The sequence below is a fragment of the Toxorhynchites rutilus genome, chromosome 3 (assembly GCF_029784135.1).
Source record: "Toxorhynchites rutilus septentrionalis strain SRP chromosome 3, ASM2978413v1, whole genome shotgun sequence".
NCBI lineage: Eukaryota > Metazoa > Arthropoda > Insecta > Diptera > Culicidae > Toxorhynchites > Toxorhynchites rutilus.
The window spans coordinates 195,243,821-195,261,782 of NC_073746.1; the positions used below are offsets into that span (position 1 = coordinate 195,243,821).

The 17,962-nt window shown below is 40.5% G+C and overlaps 1 protein-coding gene across 1 annotated transcript; it reads right to left on the minus strand.

The window, feature by feature from the left end:
• Positions 1-745: 745 nt before the first annotated feature.
• On the minus strand, positions 746-1,798 carry LOC129773790 (uncharacterized). Its single transcript, XM_055777439.1, has one exon. It carries the CDS (start codon positions 1,796-1,798, stop codon positions 746-748), a length of 1,053 nt encoding a protein of 350 aa, XP_055633414.1.
• Between the last annotated feature and the right edge of the window lie 16,164 nt (positions 1,799-17,962).

Sequence of the window (17,962 nt, forward strand, 5' to 3'; positions counted from 1 at the left end):
TTGATATGTTTCGTGGATTCACCAATACCTGATACTGATATTTCAATCTTTCTACGACGAAGATTGAGTGTGTTGGCGAGCCTTTTCGTCATGAAGTTGCACATGGATGCCGAATCAAGGAGTGCGCGTGCGGAGTATTCTTTACCATGTTGATCAACAACTTTAACGACCACTGTTTCCAACAGCACGATGCTGTGAACTGGCATGGATTGTACCGTCATACTGACGTGAGGTCCAACTGCGGTGGATGTGGATGGGTATGGTTCTGGAATGGGTTGGTTTGGTAAGCTCGCTTTATTTTCTAGGTTCCGATCGACAGTCGTGAGATGGCAAACTTGTGGAGTGTTGGGTGTGTTGACAGAAGTCCTTCCTGAGACAGTCCATCCGAATACTGTCTCTATTAAGTATGGAAGATCTTCTCCAATGGAAACCTTGTTGCCGGTGTGTAGCTCGTGATAGGTTTCACCACCGACAACCATATCTATGTCAGATGGAACGTGGAAGCGGGGATCAGCAAGAGTGACCTTTGGAATTCTCCAGGTAGAAGTGTCGATCGGAACAGTCGGAAGATTGACCGTTGGTCTTTTGAGAATTAGGAATTCAAGCGACGTTGAATATGGATACATGTCAGATCGGATCGTAGCAGTTAGTTTGCTCTTGATATGTTTCGTGGATTCACCAATACCTGATACTGATATTTCAATCTTTATACGACGAAGATTGAGTGTGTTGGCGAGCCTTTTCGTCATGAAGTTGCACATGGATGCCGAATCAAGGAGTGCGCGTGCGGAGTATTCTTTACCATGTCGGTCTTGCAGGATGCATCAAAAACCACTCTAAGTTTCGTAGTTGAGCTAGTATTCTTGAATACTGGGTGATGGGGAAGGTAGCAGTGTGCTTTGGTGTCATCTACTGGATCGGAGATTCTTTTCATGTGGCTGAGGCTGGCGTACTCGTTGATGAAGCGGCAGTAAGCTTCATTGGTGGTCGGATCTCGCTCGAGTCTTTTCTCCAGACTTAGAAAACGGCGTTCGGCAATGGATCTGGATTCGCCGAGGGGGATGAGCGGATCTAGGGTGAGAGGCAAGCGAGCAACATAACGACCGGACGAATCGCGAGTGGTGGTAGTGGCATATATTTCTTCACAACGTTTTTCATCGGTGGAAAGGGGGGAACACTGTTCGACGGTTTCTAGCTCCCAGAATTTCTGCAAAGCGTTTTCTAGGTTCCGATCGACAGTCGTGAGATGGCAAACTTGTGGAGTGTTGGGTGTGTTGACAGAAGTCCTTCCTGAGACAGTCCATCCGAATACTGTCACTATTAAGTATGGAAGATCTTCTCCAATGGAAACCTTGTTGCCGGTGTGTAGCTCGTGATAGGTTTCACCACCGACAACCATATCTATGTCAGATGGAACGTGGAAGCGGGGATCAGCAAGAGTGACCTTTGGAATTCTCCAGGTAGAAGTGTCGATCGGAACAGTCGGAAGATTGACCGTTGGTCTTTTGAGAATTAGGAATTCAAGCGACGTTGAATATGGATACATGTCAGATCGGATCGTAGCAGTTAGTTTGCTCTTGATATGTTTCGTGGATTCACCAATACCTGATACTGATATTTCAATCTTTCTACGACGAAGATTGAGTGTGTTGGCGAGCCTTTTCGTCATGAAGTTGCACATGGATGCCGAATCAAGGAGTGCGCGTGCGGAGTATTCTTTACCATGTTGATCAACAACTTTAACGACCACTGTTTCCAACAGCACGATGCTGTGAACTGGCATGGATTGTACCGTCATACTGACGTGAGGTCCAACTGCGGTGGATGTGGATGGGTATGGTTCTGGAATGGGTTGGTTTGGTAAGCTCGCTTTATTTGGGGGTTTGAATTCGTGGAGTAACGAGTGATGGGTTTCGTGGCAATTGCGACATTTATATTTTGACGTACAATTTCTTGCTTGATGTCCAGTACGGAAACAATTCCAGCATAAGTGCTTCTGAGACACCAATTCTCGACGTTGTTGAACATTCATCTTTCCAAAGGTTGGACACTGGAACAAGAAATGTTTGTCTGGACAGGCAATGCATGACGGAATATTGGATTTGGGATTCGTCGTAGCTGTGTTTGCAGTTAACTTTGAAGGAAACCTTTGTGCTGGCTTCGGTCCAGCCATCTTGTTTGGAACTGGTTGATATAGTCTTGATTGCATATCAGTTGAGACAGATTTCAACATTCGCGCACGTTGGTATAAAAAATCGATGAGCTGCTCATAAGTAACATCATCGACGTTGCTAGTTTTCTCCTCCCATGCTCGTAAGGTCGTGGAGTCTAACTTATACGTAAGAATATTCACTAACGGAGTATCCCAATATATCACGGGTTCATTAAGCTTCGCTAAAGCTTTCACATGTCGCTGAAAGTCGTCTATCAATGAATGTAATTCTTGTGGTGATTCTCTCTTCACGGACGGAAGATCGTAAATGGCACGGAATAGTTGACGCTTAAGCAGTCGTCGGTTATCATAACGCTTCATAAGAGCATCCCAGGTCGATGCATAATTGTCTGCTTCAATGTCCACACATTCAAAAGGTTTGTGGGCTTCTCCCTCTAAAGATTGTAGCAAGTATTGTAGTTTTGCTACGGTTGGAATATTTGCATTTGAATGAACCATTGATTTGAACGTGTCTCGGAACGATAGCCAATGGGAAAAATCACCATTAAATTTTGGAAGATCAATTTTTGGTAGACGAAGTTGAAAATTCGAGGACATCTGCTGATTTTCATTGATTGAATTATTCATCATTTGTTGAGTATCAGTACCCGTGCGTTTTGCCAGAAGGAATCCCTTCGCTGTACAATATCGTGATTCGAAGTCTAATCTCTCATCCATGTGAGTATCCAGATTTTCAGGATTGTCTCCTTGTTCTATTTCCGATTGTATTTCCAGGAACTCCCTGTAAACGCGATCCAATGATTCTAGGCGAATAAGTATCTGGCATGTGTCTCGATCTTCGTCAAATCCATTGATAAATTTTTCTACAGCATCCCGCACAACGTATAAACTCCTACGTTGAATCAAATTAGCTGACAACTTCCTTTCTATTTTAGACGTCATTGTGTTTCACTGCACTAATGCACTTCACTACCACCACTTTATATGACTGCGAAAAATACTAATCGAAAACGGTACGTAATTCGATAACGAAATCCTTCCCGTCGCGGCGTACCGTTTTTACGCGATTTAAATAACGAGGAAATGACACAAATCGAACGATAAACTCCTTCCCGTCGCGAAATTTCACACCTTTCTCGAAACGATTGACCGAGATTGATACGTTTTAATTCGTACGAAATCTCCTTCCCGACGCGACGTATCAACTTACGCGATACGCTTACCACTCACCACCACCAGAATAAAATAATCAATTTGATATATATGTTCATATAATATATTCGGATATTCTTGTATTCATTTATTTTCTCAAAATCTTTATTTCAACACACCGTTGCTTCTCCAGAGCAATAGATTATGCAGATTAGGATATTGTTCTATACACCACTGCGCTTTGAGATGTGGGAATCATCCGCACAAAGAGGAACTCAGGATAACCAATTCGTTCGCTCGGGTTCAATCAACTGCCAACGCCTCAGCAAACAATAAACGCTGTACTCACCGCAATCAATCTCTTTGGTTGGGGGTTTCCTTTGATCCGGTTCGAAGGACCAAATGATGGGGGCTCACCAGAGGGGGTCCGGGGACGAAGGATTTTCTTCCGCTTCCTAGAGCGGCCCAAAAGATCGAAAGTGAATTTTCCAGCTTACGATCTCAGCCACGAACTGAGATTAAGCGCACCGCAATTCTCGCGCTATTTTCGGACACCTTTTATAAATCACAGCGAAGATTTAGAATATGCGCTAACTCACTGATGATTTTATTAATTTGGCTTTCAGCGATGGAGTTTTCCTCAAAGACACCTTTTTCAATTTAACACAATTTCAAACTTCTTTTTATTTCACCGTTCACGCTTATATAAATTGGTTGGAAATAATCTTGGACTGATCTGGATCTCGTTTTGAATTCGACTGGTCTGTGTAGAGATAAAAGAGGTTTTTTTCTCTATTGCGTAAACCACCTTTTGCTGGTTGGATGGTTGGTTGACCTTTTAAGGCGGCACAAAAGTTTTTGGACACTTCATTTAAATTTCGTTCAATGATTTTTCCTTAATCAAATTAGTACTCTATGTAAGTGAAAATCACCATTGCCTGCAAGTGGTGAAAAAAACTCATAAAAAAATATGTTTTAAGATAATTTTATATTATAATGACAAGTTTTTTTGAGAATATCTGAACGTCTATAAAAAATAATTCAATTTAGGGTCATGACAACGTACTTTAAGTTGAAAAAATTATGCCAAGAAAAAAATTTCATACAAATTTTAGCAAATATAAACTGATTCGGGCCGACTAATATGAACCCACAATCCAATCGACGAAAAAAACATCGACCTAACAACGACCGTAACGCTGTTACCTATTCACGATGACGACGATTAGGTATCGACATCTGGATACGGCATTAGTTTGTATGAGGCAAACTATTCTCTATCATATTAGTCGGCCCGAATCAGTTTATATTTGCTAAAATTTGTATGAAATTTTTTTCTTGGCATAATTTTTTCTACTTAAAGTACGTTGTCATGACCCTAATTTGAATTATTTTCTATAGACGTTCAGATATTCTCAAAAAAAAAACTTGTCATTATAATATAAAATTTTCAAAACTCAGGGCCCTCATTGACCATCTTTGTGTTGTTACAGAATAGCTACGTCCACGCAACAATCATCAGCGATGGAGATCGATCCACGGTCGAAATAAGATCGATTCATCCATACAACTACTCTGCTCTGCCAGACACATCGGGCTACTGTTCTATAAATAACTCAACAATGATCAATCAACTGTCTCCGCTGTCCGGTTATCCAACTGGATAATAGAAGAACAGAAAGAATAACTCTTACGCCTAAATGGCTACTCCGTGAATGTACCATGTGTAATGGTATAGAAGGAATACTGGCGAATGGCAACTGTGTAATGTGCTAATTATAGATATGATAACCATGTGACATGTACACGATTAAAATTCGGCTCTGTTACAGCTAAAATGCTAATGAGCCTTAAATAAATAAATGGAATAAAAAAAAATATAAAATTATCTCAAAACATATTTTTGACGTAGGACTACGTCTTTCATTTCTATACCGGGGTGTAAAATCAAAGTTTCGAAAACGAAAGCGTTACGCCGGAGACCGAGATTTTGAGCGTTAATAGCTCCTAAACAACTGAACGAAATGGTATGAAAAACACTTCATTCAAAAGATAAAATGTCTACGCGTTATATACTTGTTACTTTTTGATCCAAAAACTTGTTTCAATAGTCTTAAAATTGCTTTCAAAACAGGCTATTGAAATCACCAATCGGTATATAAGCGAGCGCCGCTCGGAAATCCACTCAGTTCTAATTGAACAGCGATTGGAGCATGTTGTCGCTGTTGCGGTGAAGCTATTTATTTATCATGAAAGCGCGGATGAACGGTGTCACCAAGAGCCTGTTTGTGCACCCTAGGCCAGAAGGGAATCTATCAGGAGGAGAGTGATGCCACAAACGGTTCCCTGGGAAGACATCGCTACACACACATACACGCGCGGCTATTAACAGGTGGTTATCGAGTTGGCATTAACCACTGGTGGGCTTCCAGTATCGAGGAAAATGTGGAAATATCTAATCGTTACTGAAAATAATCTGCCAGTTCCTCTGGGAATTTTCAAAATATATTCATGTGAAAGAGTTTAATTGAATGTTTTCTATCCATGTTACACTGTGACCAAATATGTTTCAATCAAGTGCTATTAACAGGTGGTTATCGAGTTGGCATTAACCACTGGTGGGCTTCCAGTATCGAGGAAAATGTGGAAATATCTAATCGTTACTGAAAATAATCTGCCAGTTCCTTTGGGAATTTTCAAAATATATTCATGTGAAAGAGTTTAATTGAATGTTTTCTATCCATGTAACACTGTGACCAAATACATTTGGTTTTGTGGTTTTTCAATCAATCGCAATTAACAGGATAGCTTCAGAAGATTATTCTTCCCCATCAGTAGGATATTTCCGTATCCAATATTGTATGCGCCCGCAATCGATTATTGCTTATTCGCCGAAAGTTCCGAGCTCAGAGAGTTCATTCCCCTCTAGTTTGCCTTCCAAATTGCCATCGTAAACCACACCTTCTCTCGATTCAATCACACACAAAAAGCATACTTAAGCGATATTCTGGTGGTGAGACACATTCATTTTCCGTGAGGACATCGACAAGACAACATCGTTGCCTAACGTGCTGGAGGAGGTGGACGGCGAAGGATCGACACATACACGCGCAGAACTCTTTCCGTTAGGATGCCATTCAGCATCGAGAAAGTTCCGGAAAGATCTAATCATTGCTGGAAAATAATCTGCCAGTTCCTTTGGGAATTTTCAAAATATATTCATGTGAAAGAGTTTAATTGAATGTTTTCTATCCATGTTACACTGTGACCAAATATGTTTCATTCAAGTGCTATTAACAGGTGGTTATCGAGTTGGTATTAACCACTGGTGGGCTTCCAGTATCGAGGAAAATGTGGAAATAACTAATCGTTACTGAAAATAATCTGCCAGTTCCTCTGGGAATTTTCAAAATATATTCATGTGAAAGAGTTTAATTGAATGTTTTCTATCCATGTTACACTGTGACCAAATATGTTTCAATCAAGTGCTATTAACAGGTGGTTTTCGAGTTGGCATTAACCACTGGTGGGCTTCCAGTATCGAGGAAAATGTGGAAATATCTAATCGTTACTGAAAATAATCTGCCAGTTCCTTTGGGAATTTTCAAAATATATTTATGTGAAAGAGTTTAATTGAATGTTTTCTATCCATGTAACACTGTGACCAAATACATTTGGTTTTGTGGTTTTTCAATCAATCGCAATTAACAGGATAGCTTCAGAAGATTATTCTTCCCCATCAGTAGGATATTTCCGTATCCAATATTGTATGCGCCCGCAATCGATTATTGCTCAGTCGCCGAAAGTTCCGAGCTCAGAGAGTTCATTCCCCTCTAGTTTGCCTTCCAAATTGCCATCGTAAACCACACCTTCTCTCGATTCAATCACACACAAAAAGCATACTTAAGCGATATTCTGGTGGTGAGACACATTCATTTTTCGTGAGGACATCGACAAGACAACATCATATACTGATTTTAACCTCCGACCGAGAAGGTCACGTTTTTTTCAGCTCGGCAGTTTGGCGTTTTGGACAGCGGACTAGGACGTCTCCCCCTGGCGATTCCGAAGGAGTTAACTTTAATTATTTTTAAGTGGCAGCAGAAGGAGAAGCAGATAGCAACGGCTAGTTTCGACCGTTAGGAGCGGGCGCTTGCCGGCAAACCGGAAAAGCGCGCGCTTTTGCGGCGTCACCGACGCCACGCCCCCTTTTTCCTTTGGGCAGTTTATCTTCTAGTATCGTAGTGATTTTTAACATAAACAAAAAAACTAAAAAGAAAACACGCATTACGGACGGTGAAGTGACTGAAGGAAAACAAATTCAAAAGTTTATTCCCCTAAATTGTTCGCGATTATTGGTGGTTTTTGTAAGAGCTCTATAAAAAAAGTGACAGTGTTTTTCTAGATAATATCCCAAAGTGAAAAGCCCTCATAAGTGTTCTCTCCTTTAAATAATAAATCGATCTGTCGGCTATACCTAGGGGGTAGCCGACAACAGCATGGCTTCCAGTAGCTCCGGGCCTCCGGGAGGCTGGGCTACAAATTTGTACGAGGGTAAACCTACCCAACGTACTGCTCCAAGGTGGGCCGACCCACTGAACGGCAACCTTCAGATCCTGTTACTTCGTGCCACAGGAGAGAACGCGATCCCGACTAACCCGTTCGTCGTGAGTAAGACGATCGCCAACGCTGTAGGAAAGAAATACTACACAGCGCGACCGCAACGGGACGACAAAAAGAGGACGCAGTATATCCTTACGGCCAAGGACGAGGATATAATTGGTAAGCTCCTTTTAATCAACAAATTGATCGATGAAACCCCTATCGAAGTAATTTACCACCCTACTCTAAATCAACGTAAATGCGTTGTTACTTGCCGTGATGTAATTGACATCAAAGAATCCGAACTGGTGACAGAGCTTTCCGATCAAGGTGTGATCGATGTCAAGCGAATCACCAGGAAGGAGAATAACATTGTTATCCCAACCGCTACTCTCATTTTGACAATTCGTGGAACTGTTGTTCCCGAGTTTATTAACTTCGGATTTATTCGGGCTGGGACTAGAAATTTCTATCCCAACCCAATGCAATGATTCAAATGCTATAAATTTGGACTACGAGCAAGCGATGCAAACGCGAGAACCCGCTTTGCCGAAATTGTGGACAGGAACATCCAGAACAAAAGGATGGAATTAAAACCTGCAACGCTTCAGCATTTTGCTTGAATTGCCAAGGGGACCATTCCTCTTCGAACAGGAAATGCCCCGTATGGCAATCTGAAAACAATATAACCAAAATCAGAATTGACTATGGTATCTCCTATAAAGAGGCGAAAGAAAAGTTCAACGGTCAAAATAACGGACCAACTTTTGCAAGTGTTCTGCAAGACAGACTCTCCAACTTGCAAAAGCCAACACCCAGCTGCAATTGCAAATGTAACTGCGCCTCGGCCGCTTCGGCCTCTTCTAGCCGCGAAAGCACACCCCCAATTGACACTACAATCGATACCTCAATGACAGAGTCGACAACTGATAGCTCAACAACTGAATCCGAAAACGAATCAGTCATTTCAATGGACACTTCTGATGTTCCAAACAAAAATAAAAATAAACGGAAAATGGCGAAAGGATCATCTTCTTATTCAGATCAAAAATCCGAAGATGAAATCCAAAATAACAAGGACAAGAAAAGAACAAAAAACGAACAAAGAACTACACCACCAACAAATAACAACACAACACCAACAAAAAACAACAACAACAACAACACACATCAAACAAAAAACAACAATAACAACAACAGCAACGCACACTCAACAAAAAACAACACACACACAACAAACACTCCAAAGACTTCTACACCAAACAAAAACGACACCAACACCTCAAAGAAAGCTTCTCTTTCCAAGGGTAAAGGACCATCGAACTAATTCTCCTTGAATAGTTCAAACATACACACATTTAAGACTTAGGAATTAGAGTCAAAAACACCAACACATTCACTCCAACACAGAAATTCGGGATACAATGGAACATCAGAAGTATCCGACGAAACATTCTAGAATTGAAAATGCTTATTTCGAACTCTAATCCCACAGTCATAGCCCTTCAAGAAACTATGACACCAAACAATTTCAATAAACACTTCATCTCAAAATATATCACATATTTCAAAGAGGGTCCCAACCCCTCAAAAAACGGAGTTGCAATCGCAATCAAAGATGGCACTCCACATGATCTTCTTCCCATTACCACTGATCTTCAGGCAGTGGTAGTGCGCATTAAACACCCCTTTCCAATCACCGTCGTTAGCATCTACATCACTAATGATTCCGATCCGAACACTCTACGCGGACAACTGGACCATCTGTTCGCCCAACTTCCCGCCCCAATCATGCTTATGGGTGATTTCAACGCCCACTCATACGCCTGGGGAGGTGCATACCTCGATCGAAAAGGATCCATCATTGAGGATTTCATATCCGACCATTCTCTTCTCCTTCTTAACAACGGCCAACACACCAGAATCCATTATTCTGGTACTACTTCAGCCATCGATCTCACTATAGTATCAGACAAACTCTCTTCAAAACTTTCTTGGAACATCCACGATGATACTTGCGGAAGCGATCATTTTCCAATCTTCACCTCCTTCGGCCAAACTTCTCCAGAGTTTTCAACAAGGCCAAGATGGAAATTTGAATACGCTGACTGGGCTGGCTATCAGTTTGACATTGAAAACCGCCTCTCCGCTAAACGAGATTGGACAGCTGAGGAATTCTCCAAAGTTGTCCTAGAAGTTGCAATGGTGCACATCCCCAGAACCAGTGGCATCCCTGGCAGGAAATGTGTCCCATGGTGGTCACCTGAGCTGAAGGCAGCGATAAAAGGTCGACGTAAGGCCCTACGCAAATTAAGAAAGGCCCATCCGGACAGCCCACTGAGACCCACTCTGCTTGCAGAGTTCCAAAGGGCTCGCAAAGAAGCTAAGACTGCTATCAACACAGCCAAGCACAACAGTTGGGTTAAATGATGATGATGATGATGGCCCACCTCATACCCCTACAAAGGTTTGAGCAGGACGATTTATCTTATAGATAATAATTAAGTTTAAAAATATCAAGAGACCAGTATTATAAAAAAAAACGAAGCGAACTGGATCTGTTGCAGGCATAAATATCTATTAATAGAACAGTAAAAATAGGCACAAACTGCGAAAAAACAAACAATGTTCCTATCCATATTGACATTGCCATAGTCATAGTCTCAACTTCAGGCCCAATGTTTTTTCTGAGGCATGTCAAGAAAATTTCCAACCCGGGAAGATCCTTGACTGATTGGGAATTGAACCCAATATCTAAAAGTTTCTACTTAGAACATGAAAGAGATCTGCTACAATCAGAAATAATCGATATAACCATCTGATGAAAGATAGTTTACGACAATTCCGAATGAGCTATCCCAATTCCAGTTTCCACTCCAGACCCTATATAAAAATTTCATTATGTGTCAGTTTTCTGCCAGTGTTCATTATTAACATTTGTCCAGACCCACCAAACGCGCGCGAGGCTCAAACTTTCGTAGACAACGCTATTTTTTTTTTTTTTTTAATAATAATCTACAATTTTAACAAATTTAACAATACAAATTTAACAACAAAAAAAACATCATCATCATCAGTACGAACATGGCAGTTTGAGATACCTGTAAATATTTTTCTAATTTCAATTGATATTAAACATAAATAAATCATTTGACAAAAAATTACGAGAACCTGTTTACAAAACAGATTTTACGTGGGAAATACACATTCTCTTAAACTCTGCCATTGTTGCCGCACGTTTTATTTCTCTGGGCATCGAATTGAAAAAATGTATTCCTTTGTATAACAACGAGTTCTGCGACCTACTGAATATGAAGTTAGGTGTTCTTGCATCATCCGCGTTTCTAGTATTGTATCTATGAACATCACTTCCTCTTTCAATTCGATCACACAAGTATCGAGGCAGCATACCGTTTAAAATTTTGAAGACGAACACCATTGTCAAGTAATAAATTCTTTGCTTCACAGATAGCCACTGTAGCGCGTCCAACATCAAATTAGAGGAAGTGTATCTACTACATCTTAAAATCAAACGCATAATCTTATTTTGTAAACGCTGCAATCTCGTTAATTGTGTATTGTTTGCAAGGAATAGGATCGACGAGCAAAAGTCTATGTGCGGTGAGATCAATGATTTATACAATTTAATTTTACTGTTCACCGTCAGTTCTTTTTTCAAACGACACAAAACGCCGTATTTCTTGGCAATCTTCTTGATGACATTATTAATGTGAGACTTGAAGGTTAAATTGTCATCAATGATAACTCCTAGGTATTTGATTTCATTCACGCGTTCTAATGTCTCACCATCTATTTCAAAATTTACGTCAATACTGGAGTTCACTGAAGAAATCAGCATGTATTTTGTTTTGCCAACATTTAATTTCAATTGTTTAAATTTAAGCCACTGAGCCAGAGAATGCAAATCTTCGTTTATGTGATCCTCGGTTTCTTTTATATCCTTAGCTGCGATGAACAAGACAGTATCATCCGCGAACAAATTAATATCACAATATCGTAAAACCCGTCGCAGATCATTTATATATAAAATAAACAAAATGGGCCCTAAGACACTTCCCTGCGGCACCCCGAGTGAGTTGCCGATGGGATCGGAAATAGAATCATTAAAACGAGTCTTTTGAGTTCTGTCGCACAAATAGCTTTCGAACCATTTGTACGACATTCCTACAATTCCATTGCGCTCCAATGTTTGTAACAATAAGGGCCTAGAAATTGTTTCAAAAGCGCGTTTAAGATCCAGAAATACCGCAAATATAGTCTCTTTCGCTTCGATATTCTCTTTCCATTTTGCTAACACCAGATTCAGAGCGGTTTCACAAGAGTGTCTCTCTCGATATCCCGACTGTTCCGGTATTAGCAAATTGTTGTTATCTACAAAATGCATCAGCTGGACTTTCACAACAAGTTCTAGTATTTTTTCTAATGTGTGCAACATGTTAATAGGGCGGTACTCTTCGGCTTTATCCGTCCCATTAACTTTGGGGATCGGAATCACAAGGGATCCCTTCCAAACCGTTGGCACGTGCCCAGTTAGTAAAGATTCATTAATTAGGTCCAGTAGATCGTGTCCAATGACATGAAAGCAATCTTGTATCACTTTTGCGTTGACATTATCGATACCAGCCGATTTTTGCAATGAAAAACAAATATCTCTTAACTCAGCAAAAGTGATGGGTGAAAAACAATCTAGTCTACAATTGATATTAATCGGCTGTATTATTTCGTCAGGTTCGCTGACCAAGTCAATACTTTGGTTGATCAGCAGAACACTATTGACGAAATAACTGTTGAATTTATCGGCAATAGTTTGGTCTGACTGTTCTTCTGACCCTTCGAAAACTATGGATCGCGGTGTACTATTTTTAGAATTTAATAACTTTTTTAATAATTTCCATAGTTCTTTGCTATTATTTTGATGTTCATCGATTTTCCTCTGTATATATTCACTTCTAGTCCTTTTCAAGACCTGTGAATATATATTCCGCGCGAAGGTGTACCTATTCCAATCATTTTCTAAATTAGTCTTTATAAACTTTTTGTACTTTTTATCTCTTTTGCGTTTGAGACGCAGCAGATCAAAAGAGTACCAGCTGTTCGAATTGTTTAATTCAATATATTTTTCAACCACTAATTTATTGGTACACTCTCTCAGAATATCGGTCAGAACAGCTGCTTTATCATTCAGGTGTCCCGTCATTGCTTCAAAATCCAGGCTTGTCGAAACAAGCTGAGACATGGCTTCTTTGGAATATCTATTCCAGTTTTTAATTTTTATTCTATTTCCGTCACGGTCATCCTGTCCATTCTCAATGTAAACAAAAATTGTCTCATGATCAGTTATTTTTAATTTGGCCTGTGTAGAAGAATGGACAGTGGCAAAATTAGAATACACGTGATCTATTAGAGTTCTACTATATTTAGATATTCTAGTGGCTTCGTTAACAGATTGTTTTAAGGTAAAGTAATGTGATAATTGTTTCAATTGATTCGAACTTCGGGCATTAAGCCAGTCAATGTTAAAATCACCAGCAATTATATTTAACTTACTGCAATCAACAAAGCTTTCCCACCAGTTTTCCAAAATATCTAGAAAACGCTGGTCACTAGAACTGGGGGAATGATATATAATTCCATAATTTCCCATCTGCATGCCTCTTTCAACTGAAATAGCCAAGAACCAGTTATTTTCAACAGCTTCGTTTGAAAGAGTGTTGAATTTGACTGATTCTATTGCATAAATTGCAACACCTCCAGTGTGTTTGGAGTGCGACAAGCAAAAAGCAACTTTATAGCCCGGAATGTTGTACTGATCATATGATTCTCCATCGATTATGTGAGTTTCAGAAAGAAAAACCATCTGAGGACGCATGCTTTCTACAAGATATCGCATTTCTGCGTAATTTGTAGAAAGCCCAGCTATGTTCAGATAAATTATTGCTAACTTATTCACACATTTTTTTTTTTTGGATTACTATTTGGTTTGAAAAATGACGCTTTTTTTCTTCTCCAGCAGTCTCCGATAGACAGGACACTGGGTGCTATAAGTTGGATGATTTTCATCCAAATTCAACTTCTGTTCATTATTAACTTTGATACAATTTATGCATTTCAATTCAGTTGATGAGCACTCAGATGTTTTATGTTTCTCATTACACCTTGAACATGTTTGTTCTTTCTTGCAATCTGTGCTCTTATGCCCAAATTCTCCACATTTAAAACAGCGCAAAACACTAAAGGCCTCAACCACGCTACATTTATCCCACCCGACACTTACTTTACTAGCAGTCATCAGGTTTCTGTAAGTATCATGGTCAACTTCAATTATCGTGTTGTATTTATTATACTTCAAGCGTGGATTTTCATATTCAACAACGACCTTGACATCCTTGATCGAAATGTTTTCATTTTGACTCTTTAAGTAGTCAATGAAAACATCAGAGGAATATCGATCACTCATCCCAATAATTTTTAATTTTGGTTTTATTGGCTTTGGAATAAAAGTACTAAACCCTTTTCCAAGATTGCTTTCAATTCCACTTTTCACTTGCTCAATATTATCCCCTGCTGCACACTCAACAATAATCGAGCCATCTTTACCGTTCCTGAAATTCTCTATTTTGTGTATTTTAGGATCTAATTTAGTCTTCAACATTTTTCTTGTATCATCATTTTTCTTGTCAGACTCTATTGGCTTTACCACAATGACTGGACGAGCCTTACGAGCCACGACATTAGCGAAACTTTCAATATTATTATTATTATTTCTAAACATTTTTTCTTTCAAATCATTATTTTTATTCGTTAACATAATTTTCTTGCTCGGAGTGTCCAAATTAGCACTAATTGAGCTCGGACTAACCTGTCGCTTCCTGTTCATCACAGCTAAATTTCTGTCAACATTATTTTTTTCAGAGAATAAGCTTTTCATATTTTCCAACTTTTTGGCAACACTGCTCTCGAAGCATGCCATCTGCTCTTTGAAAAGCTCGTCGAAAGATCTGACAAGCTTATCTCGCTCATTCTCAAACGCGATGTTTATTTGCTCGGTGAAGCTTCCTCGGACATCAGAGAGCGAAAGTGAGATCTTTTCCATCTCCCTTTGCAATCCACCAACGTCTAAAGCATCACCTCGCACGCCACATTTCTGGTCCGACAAACATTCATCACAAATAAACTGAATGTTCGGATTCTCTGTTATCAGTTTCGCTGTTGCTTTTGTAAGCGAAGTACAGCGCCGATGAAATCGAACACCGCATTTACCTACACAAACAACAGGATCATCACTGATCATTACTTTGCCGTCGCACGCCTTGCACTCGCTCATCTCGAGAGTGCCCTGCGCGGCAGCAATGGCAAAAGCAGAGACAACAAAAAAACAATACAACGATACACAACACAGCACAAGCAGCTACGGTGGCTATCCTGAGCGATAGCGAGCCGTAGAGCCGTGATATAAATTTGATTTAAAAACGCACAACAATTATCAGCATGCACTCAATAGGTACTTATCCTGATAATATTTAAAATTCGCCGTCGGTGGAACAAATTTGTTCTAATTCCAGCCGTCTATTTCCCACAAAAAACACTTTAAATTCAGCACTATAAAGATACACAAACCACCATGTTCGCTGAAAAAAAAGTGATTCGTCAGCGAAATTAATCCCAACGCGTCAACAAAGGAGTTATGGAGTAAGATTGGCAGGCTTCATGGAAAGAAAAGAAGCAAAGAATATAATCTTCTAATTAACGGTCAATACACCAATGACCGGAAAATCATCGCCGAGGCGTTTGGAAATTTCTTTGCTTCCGCCTCCTCCAATCATAACTACGACCAAACCTTTCTAACCCACAAAACGGAATGCGAAAGAATTCCCATCGATTTTCATACCGATGTGGAATTTGACTTCAACAAAAACCTCTCCCTCAAAGAGCTCGATTGGGTACTGAACAAAGTCAAACAAGGATCCACAGGACCTGATGACATCAGCTACCCTATGCTTAAGAATCTACCCCATCTCGGGAAAAAAGCACTTCTGAAGCTCCTCAACAAAGTCTGGGACAGTGGAACCCTCCCCAGTTGCTGGAAAGAGGGTTTAATGATCTGTATCCCGAAACCAGACATGAACAACCATCTTCTTGACAATTTCCGCCCCATCACTCTCCTAAGTTGTGTTGGGAAAGTCTTGGAAAAAATGATCAATCGACGCTTAACGACTTTTCTAGAGTCAAATAAGCTGATTGATCCCAGACAATTCGCCTTCCGTGCGGGAAAAGGTACAGAAGATTGCCTTGTAGCAATCGAAAAAATCCTAGATGACGCAACTGAAAAATTACACCACATTGATATTGTTTCCCTGGATTTATCCAAGGCCTTCGATCGGGCATGGAGGTACCCAGTGCTGAAAAGCCTTTTCGACTGGGGGATTCGTGGGAGATTAGGTCTCTTCGTTAAAAGTTTTCTAGAAAACCGGTCTTTCAAAACCGTTATTAACAACCACCAATCTTCTCTAAAAATCCCAGAAAACGGCTTCCCACAAGGCTCAGCACTTTCACCAACCCTCTTCAACATTGCCATGCAATCTCTATTCGAGATTATCCCGGACCATATAAAGGTCATAGTCTATGCAGATGACATCACTCTTATCTCTACGAGCTGCTTCGGCTTAATTCAGAGAAAGAGGCTTCAAAAAACCTTAGACTCCATCCAAAACTGGGCTCTAAAAACAGGTTTTAAAATTTCCCCGGAGAAATCCAAACACATACATATCGGAAAAGCTCTCAGAAGGAGAACCTATCTTCAGCTCAACAAAATCCCGATCCCTACAATGAGGACATTGAAAATACTAGGGGTTACTTTCTACAAGAAACTCAACTTCCTATCACATTCCCAAAAGACCAAAATAGCCACCAGAAAGAAACTGAACATCATCAAGGCTATCGCAGGCAACCTAGCCTCTGGTCATAGAAAGACGCTGCTAAATGTTGTAAATGTTTGGTTGGTCCCACAAATCCTTTACGGAATAGGCACCTTCAGCCGTGGAGGGGACAGGGTGTTAAACACCATTCAACCAATTTACAATAAAGCAATTAGGCTCGCAATTGGCGCTTTTCCCTCCAGTCCTACTCTTGCTGTAATGGCAGAAAGTGGGCAACTTCCCTTCACCCACCTGGTAACAAAAGCCATCACCAATAAAGCCATCCGTCACTTGTCACTCCCCGAAAGCGACCACAATGTCCCATTAATATATAGGGCTAAAACATGGTTCAAAAATCTCACGAACAAAGATCTTCCCGATATATGTGAACGTTCATCTGCGACGGGAAGAAATTGGAACGTCAAACCGCCGAACATTAACCTTGAACTTCTCAAGGCAGTTCGGGCGGGAGACCCTTCTCCAAAAGTCAAAGCCTGCTTCAATAACCTCGTTGCATCCAATTTTCAAATCAACCACCAGGTATACACAGATGGTTCAGTCAGTGCCGATGGAGTTGGATGTGGAATCTTTGAGAGTAGATACACTGGTAGCTTTTCTCTTCCACCGCAATGCTCCATCTTCAGTGCGGAAGCTTTCGCCCTTTTAATAGCTACCCAAGAATGCACCCATGAGTTTCTTCCTACCACAATATTCTCAGACTCAGCTAGCTGTCTCCACGATCTTCTAAGTGGAAACAGCAAACACCCATGGATTAAGCAAACAGAAGAGGCTGCTTCAAATAAAAACATCTCCTTCTGCTGGGTTCCTGGTCACTCAGGAATCCGCGGAAACACAGCCGCCGACATACTGGCCGGCAAGGGCAGCAAAATAGAACCCCCAGACATGCCCTGTCCTCCATCTGACATTGTCCGCTGGGTAAAACAGCAAGTCCGTGAAAGTTGGGACATAGGTTGGATAAACAGCCGTCCCACTCATCTTCATAAAATCAAAAATTCCACTCTCCCTTGGGAGGACCGTCTCAATAGTAGGGAAAGGCAAGTCCTTACCCGTCTTCGAATTGGGCACACTAACTTCACCC